This window comes from Seriola lalandi, unplaced genomic scaffold, assembly GCF_002814215.2.
Source record: "Seriola lalandi dorsalis isolate HSWRI2012SDOR001 ecotype SW California unplaced genomic scaffold, Sedor1 jcf7180002054487, whole genome shotgun sequence".
Classification (NCBI taxonomy): domain Eukaryota; kingdom Metazoa; phylum Chordata; class Actinopteri; order Carangiformes; family Carangidae; genus Seriola; species Seriola lalandi.
In genome coordinates, this window is record NW_019525040.1 from 518,030 (window position 1) to 528,653 (window position 10,624).

The 10,624-nt window shown below is 44.0% G+C and overlaps 1 protein-coding gene across 3 annotated transcripts in view; it reads right to left on the reverse strand.

The window, feature by feature from the left end:
- ntn1a (netrin 1a) overlaps positions 1–10,325 on the reverse strand; it is a 65,110-nt gene extending 54,785 nt beyond the window's left edge. The window contains exons 1-2 of one of the 3 annotated variants that reach the window (XM_087175744.1): positions 10,210–10,325; positions 7,864–8,922 (exon numbers count right to left, since the gene is read on the reverse strand). In XM_087175744.1, coding sequence (XP_087031870.1) covers positions 7,864–8,887 — 1,024 coding nt within the window. In that variant the 5' untranslated portion in view covers positions 8,888–8,922; positions 10,210–10,325. Of the gene's footprint in view, positions 1–7,863; positions 8,923–9,186; positions 9,598–10,209 lie in introns of those variants that run through there. The other 2 variants (XM_087175745.1, XM_023412793.2) reach the window with 2 other exon arrangements.
- Positions 10,326–10,624: the final 299 nt, after the last annotated feature.

Sequence of the window (10,624 nt, forward strand, 5' to 3'; positions counted from 1 at the left end):
AAAAAAAAAAAAAAAATTCCCAGGAATTCACACAAACCTGACAGGAGCTTAACCACGCTGTCACAACATTTTCTCCTATTCAGTTCCAGTAACCCGGGGCAGACTGTGCCCTGCCTGACTGGGCTCTCTCACCTCCTGTGTGACAGGGTTTTTACTCCGCGCTGCCTGACATATACGAGAAACAGGCAGGCTGTGATTCATAAAGCTGATGAGTGATGCACTGGAGTGTCTTGTGTCTAATGTGTGAACATATACTGATGTTGTCTGCCGTGGGTTTTAATTACCCCTAATCATCTGGTACCCACTCAAACCAAACCTTTCCATCACAAACACCTCTCTCTCTCTCTCTCTCTCTCTCTCTCACACACACACACACACACACACTCGCTGTTCATGCCAAACCCACAGCACACACAGAGATCCTCCCTCAGCTAAGACGAGCTTTCGCTGCAGCATCAAGTCACCAATTAATTCATTAACAGATGTCTCCCCAGGCACTGAATAGTTGCTCACATCTTGGACAGAATTACTGTTTGTGTAAACACCCACTGGTAGGCAACGTCGATTAGGAGACACACACACACACTTGCACAATCTCTTTCTCCTCCTATCTCTCTTTCTCGCACACACACATGCACTGCAACAGAAAAAAAATACAATGTATAATATCAAGGCCTACTGCGAGAAAACAAAGACACACTGAAACACACACACACAAGCACACACACAAATACAGAGACAGGTATCAACACAGACTGAGAGGAACTTTTTTTGTGTCGATCTGTCGCTGATGGAATAACTTGCTGAGTAGTGTGTGTGTGTGTGTGTGTGTGTGTGCTAGTCACACTTTTGCAGATGTTTGGGAGGCATCCGAGTCATGTTTGAACACTGTCTTGGCAAAACGCATTAAACTTTTTGCGCCTAAGGTGACCGGCTGTGATCGAGCCCTCTGCGCCGTCAAGGAGCACGTCTTCCAATGAAAATACTGAAACAGCTGTCATCGCTGTAAAGAATGCTTACTTCATGTCTGTGGTTTGAAAGCAATTAATCAGATTGCTGAAAATCTTTAGTGGACGGGCGCACTACGCCCAGATTTCTCTCTTGAGAACACGCCTGACAGCGTGAAAGCGCAGTACGGAGGTGTGTATGTGTATATGAGCCACTTCTGCATTGATTAAAAGATGTGCCTTGTTTGAAGGATAGAGAGAAGAAGAAGAAAAGATCCGCTTGGGTCTCATCAGTCGGACCAATAATCACCAGCTGCTGAAAGAGTGTGCCTCAGATTGGGTGGAAACAATTTAGAGGCAAGACACACACGCACACACACAAGGAGCATGTTTGCACCCACAGGTATGCAGCAGCACTATCTCTGATCATAAGAAACAGGAGGATGATGATAATTATGACGATGACAATCTGAGTTCGTGGCCCCTGGCTGGACGTTGTGATAAAGCAGCCTCAGTCCACGGCGAGTTCCAGCACCAGTGAGGGTGACAAGAGGAAGTGAGCGCTGGCCAGGAGCCAGCAGAGTAACGCAATATGGCCTCCTACCAAACCGTTTCTCAAAAAACAAGGTCGAGGTCCCATTTCTGCTGCGAGCACGTGCACTGAGACCTGCGTGCACACACTCACACACGCACTCGGGCGCTGGCTAAAAACGCGGACTCACACTGTGAGCTGGATCTGTGTTGCATTATATGTTGTAGCCAAAGCAATGAAACAAAACCACGGCCGCAGAAATGCTCACTTTGCCCAAAGGACCCTGAATCGAACAACAGACTCACGGGCTGTGAAATATCAGAACAGATTTTTGTCTTTTCTGACAACTGAACACTTTCCATCACCTGATGTGACCTGAGCTTTGTCAAAAGCAGTAAAACGGATTGAAATGAAAATTACCTTGTTCCACTTGAGACTAATACTGGACATGCTGATAGTGATAGTAAACCACATTTACAGATGCACTGTGGACTCAGTTTTTTTAGTTTTATGAATGGCGGCAGCGTGGCTTGTATTTCCCTCAGTAACAACACAGACATGGACCCATCTTATCGCCATAGTGTCCTCAGACATTTTTTCGATATATAAACTCATTTCCATTCTTCAAAGGCCTGTCACGATCTATTATCTGTGCAAAACTGGAATTCCATGAAAATTGAATTGCTTCTTGAACAGGCCTCATGACAAGCAACAACTAGCTCCAAAAATTCCAGCTCAGAAAGAGGCCGCTGCCAAATACTGACATTAATAGCTTCAAGATCTCCCATGCTTCGACATACTCACCAGTATCTGCCTTATTTGTCACATACATTGCTTCCATTTAAGCCTAAATTGTCGTGAGTATGAATGATCTCACTCCTGCGATTGTGTGGTATCTGGCTGCAGAAGTGCTCAAATTAGCAGCTTTATTTAAAGTCCTTTGATTGTAATGGTTTTATTAAATCATTATTGTTTTATACAAATACTCTGAGAAAACCAAAACAGATCTACTTTTTTGTCCCGTGACGCCTACAGACTATTTGTCGTCCCAAAGGATGATTCAAGGACCGTTTAACCTACTTTCAATTCACAAGCACACAAGCAAAACATTGTTGTTTTGAATGACCCACCTGACGTCACCTGACAAAAGTCCATTATCAGACAGAGCTGAAGCTCTTTCCCTCACATTATATCCTCGTATGTTCATATATAGATCGAACCGACTGTATATTTATTTTATTATCAGCAGATGTACGGTTCATGAACTGTGCTAAAGCCCAAACAGAATGAATAGTGTGAATACCGTTGGAGCTATCAATATTGATCAAAAGTGAACGTTCAAACTTCCGATTCTTTAAATTTCAAGTGCAACTGCTTTTGAAATACCTGGCATACGTTCTCAGCGGCGCACATCACAAAACCACACACGCTCCCAAGCATTCACGACACAGCAGGAGCACTGGCCACTTGTGGCCCTTTGTAGCACAAACACGCAGAAGTAAACAAAACGTGCTGCAGAAAGTGTGTCATTACTGCCGCCTTCTCATGTATCTGTTATCAGTGTGGCTGCCTTTTTTCTTTCTTCTTTTTTTTTTTAGTTCTTGGTAACAGCAGTGTCAGCCTTGCTTACAGTATGCGCTGGTTCCGTGGCCATGTTTCTGTCTGTTTGAAAGATATAGCAGCTCTGAGAATCTAAAACAGGAGCGTGAGCCGCTCGTCTGGACCGTGCATGACTTATTTTTGCAGCGGTTTACAAAATGAGTCATAAACACTGATAAGAGCTCAGGAAAAGAGGTTCTTGAAGTGAGAGAAAGGCCATTCCCCCCTGCATGAACTTGCGACTAAAGACCTGAAGAAAACTGTGTGTGTGTGTGTGTGTGTGTGTCTGTGCATAAGCCTACAGGTGCGTGCGTGCGTGCCAGTAAGAAAGAGGCCAGTGCTGACTCAAGAAGTGAAGGTGAGGAATAGTAAGACAGTGCAAAGTGCAAAGATACTCTGTGAGTTTATTCCCACTTTTGTTTGCTATGACCGGGACTAACAATGCATCCTGCCGGCGCGTTTGAAGATGAAGGATGCCGATTTATAAAGGGGCACCATGAGCTGCTCAAACATTAACCAGACCTGCAGTCATGCCTGAAAGGTACCAACCGAACGTGACAACAAGGAGACATCATGACGAAAGGCCTGCGGAACATCTCTGTTTTCCGACTGCCTTCATGCATTTTGAAATAAAAGCATCACTTCAATGTACAAACAAAAGTGGAGCAATACATATCTGACTGGTAAGATTACAGCTATGTGCAGGATGACTGCAGACACTTCTAAACACAGAAACAAACAAAGCAACAATAATCTCTAAGGAAATATATTGTATATCATACCGTCAGACATCATTAGTGTTTAGGTCCTTTTATTTTTTTCTTGTTGATAGTTTTATGACGTATTATAACTGCTTTTTCTTGAAGCTGAATTGCCCGTGTTTTTCTCCTTCTCTTTGTAAAATGGTTGAAAGCTGATGCACAGTGGTTGGCAACAACCTTTTTTTTCTTTTCGATCCTTGTTGCTATCAAACTCCACTTTAGTTCTTCTGGTATTATCTGAAACCTCATTAAGGTTTGGGAAGTAATCCACAAAACTAAGAAAAACACACCACTGAACCTCAGTATGGGCACAGCTGCTTTTAAGTGTTTACATATGTTTGCTTGAACATTTTGTTTGAGTTATTGTTCACATTTTCTCAGGGCATCTATTCAAGGCTTTTTTTTTTTTTTTTTTTTTTTTTTTTTTTTTGACGTAGGAATTTTTTACCCCTGACGGTTTCAAGTTGGAAACACACCCACATATCACAAGGCATGAAGACTCCTTAAAATTTTTCTTTTTTTTCTATAGAAGTGGTTGTGGCTTTAAAACTCAATTATTTTAATGGGTATCAAATCAACCGTGTCAACTTTTCTGCGCTGCATGTTTGCTCCTGTCAGTCAGATGCCTCTGAAGAGCACCTGGGAGCGTTTGAGTGTACTCTGTGCTTTCTGCTGGTGATATAATGAGACGAAACAAGCAGCAGATCTTTTCAAATCATCCAGCTAATACTGAACTCCTCATGTAAAAACAGGCATGGAGGAGTAACAGCAGCGAAGTTGGGAAGAATTTCAATCGCTTCCAAGTTACTGATATGTAACAGTATCAACGAACTCTGAATTTCCAAGTGGAAGAAAAAGTTTCTTCCTCTCTCAGCAGCTTTTTACATTCCCACTGGCCCAATAAGTGGTGCCTGGAAAAAAAAAAAAAAAACGAGACAATTGTCAAAATGCTCTGCTTGCCCACAGGCCATGGAAATGTCACTCTACTGCCCCTTTATTTGCTCTTTATTTGCTTCCCCCTCTCTCTTGCTTTTACGTCCGTCTCTTTCATTTTCACTATTGTCGTCCTGCTCCATCTCCAGCCCCTCCCTCCTGTCCCGGCTTCTCTCTGCGGCGCAGTGCCGGTCCTCTCATTCTGCATGCCTTCAAGCTGTCTTTCTAATCTTCCTGAATTATTCAAGACACTTTCACCTCTTTTGCTTTCACCCAACACGTCCAGGAAACCCGCACACAAACCTGAAAGTGGGTGACTGGAAGGATAAAAAATTACATTTATGGTTAATTTGCATGGAGAGAAGTCTCTGACTGCAGACCTTTTTCTCACCGTGCAGTGATTAAGTGAAACAATGTCACCTTTCTTACTATGGGAGTTGAGTGGGATTTCTGTGGAGGAGCTCATCATTCAGATTCTGAAGACTGCAGGAACATTCCGATTCAGATAGACCATGGTGCATTCATAATTTCCTCAGAGTTAAAACAACAGCTCCTTCTACCTTTGCTGCAAACTCAGATTAACACCTCGAAACTGAGACTGAAAAAGGTTTCTGTTGTGCCTGCGGTGCTGACTATTGAACTCATTGCATTGGACGCTTTTCCTTTGCTGCGGACAGTCAATAACCTAAATGGATTGAGGTGCACAGTCAGGAGCACGAGTGTCCTTTAATATCCAGATAGAAGTAATCAGGAAAGTGCACTTCAAAACGAAAACAGAGACAGATCTGAGTGTTCAAGTTTTTCTTTTTGTGATTCCTTTTTCTTTTTTTTTTCGCGAGGATGAGGGAATATCGGTTGAGTCAGTGGCTCACATAGTGCCAGACCTTTTACTGCACACAAAAACACTCTTGTGATAACTACATCCTTGTGATAGTCCAGTGACATTCAAGAGTGCTGCCATGAAGGTGGTGTGCAACAACACACTCTCAGATGGCCGTCTGATCGCTAAACTTGTCCCACTGTACACACTCATCCATCGAACACACCTCCCTCCACTGATTTCTTCTTCTCTTCAAGATATAGTGTTTGCTTTAGCACTCACACACACACACACACACACACACACACACACACACACACACTTCCATATCCTACATGATGTAATGAAAACTAAATACCTTGCTGACAACATGATGGATGCAGTAAGCGACAGGCTTTTGTGGCTACGGTGTGAGATGTATTATATATGTGCAGGTCCGGTAAAAGCTAAAGTGTCAAGGATACTGGTTGAAGGAAACAATTCATTTGTATGAGTTCAGGAGTTGAACCTACACAGGCTTTTTTTTTTTTTTTACTTTTCCAACAGCAAGTATATATCAGTGATAATGGCTGATTATTCTATTGCTGGAGATTCTTAAATCAAATGAAGACATGGAGGGAGGATGGACCGTTTTATCTGCGCTTACAAAGACACAAATTACTTCCTATCTTTCTTTCCTTTGTGTTCTCTCTGTAAAAGGATTTACTTTTTTTTTTAAATGCTACATACATCAAACAAATTTCTAATTTAATTTGAGTGGATAATATGGAGAGGGGCTCGGTCAGTAGGTTTGAATGCAGTCTGGCATTGGTTAGCTGATAATAACCACAATTTAAAGGGTTAAAAATAACACCTTTATGCCTTGTGTTCATTGCTTTCTTTAACACATTATAAACCTCTCCAGAGCCACACAGTATGTAGATGTTTCCATAAAACTGCTTCTGTTGATTTAGCAACACATTCACATCTGCCAGTCAGAAAGTCTCAGAGCTTTAGAAACAGGCATCACCAGCAAACAAAAAACCTTTTAAACAGCTGCTACGTGTCAAAGTGGCTGACATGTGTCCTGACTGTCAAACAATATAGAGCCTCTTTCCCTGCAAGGACCTGCAGCAAAATGGAAAAAAAATAAGGGGACGGATGTGATCAGAGATTTGCTGCTTTACTCTGTGACACCTGTTTTCTTTTTAGGACTCAGGATACTGTATTTGTCTGTATATCTATGCGCCTTAGTGTCCTTTTTCTCAGCTTGTTTTTTAGTTATTTTTACCTTTGCTTTGTCATCAGTCTAAGTGAATACTGTTAGCAATAATTACAACATTATCTAAATTACAGGAATTTGCACTCATCATTATTTTTTAAAACATATACAGCCTAATTAATGCAATACAGGAGTCATATTGTATTATTATAATTTGCAACCATAAAAACACTTACATAACAATATGTTAGAATATAATAATAAATTGTAACAATTTGTACTGTTATATAATAATAGCCTAATAATAAATCTACGTCTTTATACTTAACCACAACGACTGACATCTCACTGACATTGATTTTGATGTGGAAAATAATTGTGTGATAATAAAATCAAATCTGTGCTCAGTTACCACTGCGGTCGGTTTGTTTTTGGATTCTTCCAAATAAATGAAAAGGCTTTACTGCAGCGGGGAAGTCGAGCTATGAGAAATGTTCCTGTGGGAGATTAGGCTCAGTGGTCCCGTTTGAGGTGGTTTGAAAGCCTCCATTATGGCCTGCAACAAGCTAAATGGACTTTCAAATTGCATTTTCATGCTGCATATGTGACTTAAAGCCAATTGTATGCTCGTGGACGTGCGCCACAATATCAGGAAAAAATGTGCCTTTGCTGTGGCTTTGTTTACAAGGAATGTTCAAGTTTGTGTTTAATGAACTGAATCTGTAAAATTATTCGCAGATTAGTCATATAACTTAACATTCTAATAATAATAATAATTATTATTATTATTACATTATTGTTATTATTTTTTATTAATACCCTATGTCGTTTACATGCAAAAGACCATGAAACGCATGTTTTTGCTCGACCAGATTTCACATTAGTCTCCATCTAACGATGCCCCATCTCTCTTTTTCTCTAACTGTAAAATATTTCCACTGCAGCCGACGGTCTATCTTATAATCATTCCAGCCAGAACAAATAAAATGTTCCCAACATGCCAGGCGGCTCTGCTCAGAATCAGAGACGGCCGCACCAGGATGGAGGGGGGAGACAGTGGATGGACTTACCGACACACTCGTTGGCCTCCCTGGCTGTGGCTCTTTGCCACGGTCTGTCGTAGTGGAAAGGTTTGCACCTGTCGCACTCCGGCCCGGCGGTGTTGTGCTTGCACTCACACACCAGACTCCCATCCCGGTCCTTTACGCACCGAGATGCGTGTCCGTTGCATTTGCATCTCCCTCCGACCTGCAGGTCCGACACGGCGTAGAAGTACGAGTCCCGAGCCAGCTCCGAGTCGTCCTCGTTCTCATCACCGAACGTGTGCAACCGGCTGAAGATGACTTTGATGTCAGTGGCTGTGACCCAGTCCTGCAGCACGGGGGAGTTGTCGAAGTCGTGCGCCGACGGCCTGCCGTCCAGCGTGCTGAAGGCGATGAGCCCACCGGTCAGAGGGTACATGTCGGTGTGGGAGTCCGTGCAGACGGCCTCCTGCTCGTTCTGCTTCGTGATAACGGCCCTGTTCGGTTTGTTGTACATCTTCCTGCACTGGGTCGAGTAAAACTGAAAGGGTACCCAAGTTTTACCGTAATCCATGGACTTGTAAATCGCCATGGATTCAGGTCGGGGCGAGCAGAACTGCAGGCTCACATAGGTGACCTCAAACTTCTTGCCGAGGGACAGAGTCAGAGTGACGTTTTGAGGGTACTGGACGAAGTTCTCGGACTGCCAGCAGGTGAGGTTGTGAGGGTTGTTGAGGTCCGTCAGGTACGCCGGGGGGTGGTACTTCTTGGGGTCTGAGGCATCGCAGGTGTGACAGTTTCTGGTCCTCTCGTCTCCCTTCTCCGCCGATGTCACCACGCAGTATCGGCTGGGCGTCTTGCCGCAGGTGCTGGACACCTTCACTTCCTTCCCGAAGGCGGAGTTGACGAAGTCCGGGATGCAGCGGCGCGGGTTTCCGTGCTCGTCGTAGCAGGGGTCCGGCGGAGAGGTCTGCGCCGCGAACAGGCTCATCCCGTAGCCGCCGAGCACGCTCCGGCACGACAGGGACACGGCGAGCAGCACAGTCAGCACAACATCCACAGCCCTTCTCATGGTAGCTCCCCTCGGTCCCCACAGAGTCTCTGCCGCTGGAGAAGGAGACAGGGGAAACAGCGAGCATGTGAGGGAGAGAGAGAGAGAGAGCGAGAGAGAGAGAGGGAGAGAGAGAGAGGGAGAGAGAGAGGGGGAGAGAAAGCAAAGTTTGGTGACACAAGTTGATATAAATCTAGGCTTCTGCAAACATCTTCCAAACGAAAACTGAGGCAAGAATTATTTGTCAATGGTGTAAGGAACATTCAGTCACACCACACACACGCCAGGTTTTGGTAAAATCTCCATAAACCCCAGTTTACCTGAGAAAGAATAAAAAAAAAAAAAAAAAAGGTGTCAGAATACCGGCGATGGAATCAGGGCTACTTTTACTCTATCTCGCGCCAGTCGCAGCTCCTCTTGTTTTTGTTGTTTGTTTCTTCAAATCTCCTGCGTAAAAATATAGGAGCGGCTGGATTTAAGAGTCGCTTGTGTCCTAATAGCAAGTCCCACTCCTCCTGCCGGTCTTTTCACAACCTCTCTCTCTCTCTCTCTCTCTCTCTCTCTCTCTCTCTCTCTCTCTCTCTCTCTCTCTCTCTCTCTCTCTGTCTCCCTCTCTGGGATCGGATCGGATCTCGCCTGGCACACAGCTCTTTCGGTCAGCTCATCTTGAGGCGGTGACACCAGGCGGAACAACGACATCCACTGGTGGTGGCGAATCGGTGGGAAGATTGACGTGAGGAGAGACGCAAATTAGGCTGCAGGGAAGAAAAAAAAAAGGGGGGGGGCAACAACGTGGGGGCAACGCACCGCTGATCTGGCGCTTGCCACACCTTCATCTCAAAGACACCTGATACGATCGTGTGGTTTAATCACCGGGATGTGAAAAGAGAACATGGAGCAGAGACTAATATTAGGCAAATTACCGCGATAAAATGACAGAAAACTGATCGTTATTACTGCAGTTGTCACCGTTAGCACAATAAACGACGGTGAAAATTATATATAGCTTATTTATATAAATGACCTACTAACATTCTGTCAAGTTTATAGTTACAGCCACCTAAATGAATTCAATACTGCGGGTCGTCGAGTATATAATGATGATTCCTTCAAAATAAAACACCCCAAACTAAATTCTTTTTACGTGCAACTAATGTGGAAGTTTGCTTAGTCCTTTCAAAGTGCAAGCTTTCACTATCACATCTTTAGATTAGACGACTGTGTTGCAGTTCTGTCTCCAGCATGAGCTTACTCTGCACTGGAAACCAGAAGCCGCCCGCAGGAGAGCAGATACGGTCTGTTAGGAGTTATACAACGACACTAACTGAAGCTTTTCTACTCACGTGCAAACAACGCCAGGTCTTGAAATTAAAACAATTTGCAGACCAGACATGACCGCGTAGACTACATCCCTGCTGCAACAGTCGTCGCTGTCCCGTGTAGTCCATCCCGGTGCAGAAGCAGCCGCTGCTCCTCCAGGAGACCTGTTGAATGTTGGCAGCAGAAGCAGCAGCGCCACCTTGTGACCGTAGAGGGAAACGTCAGCTCAGTTGTGTTCAGAGAACGGCGTCCTCTACTGCACTTCTCCCAGGCGGTGGAGGCATTACGCCATTTATTTAGTGAGGATGAAAAACACCGGCTTGAATGGTAGACACTAAACTAAACTCGATCAGGCTGCTGTTCTCAGATTGGCACTGAGAGGAGTGAAGGAGATGTTGTTTAGACTTTTTTTTTTTAATATATATTTCTTCTGGGGTA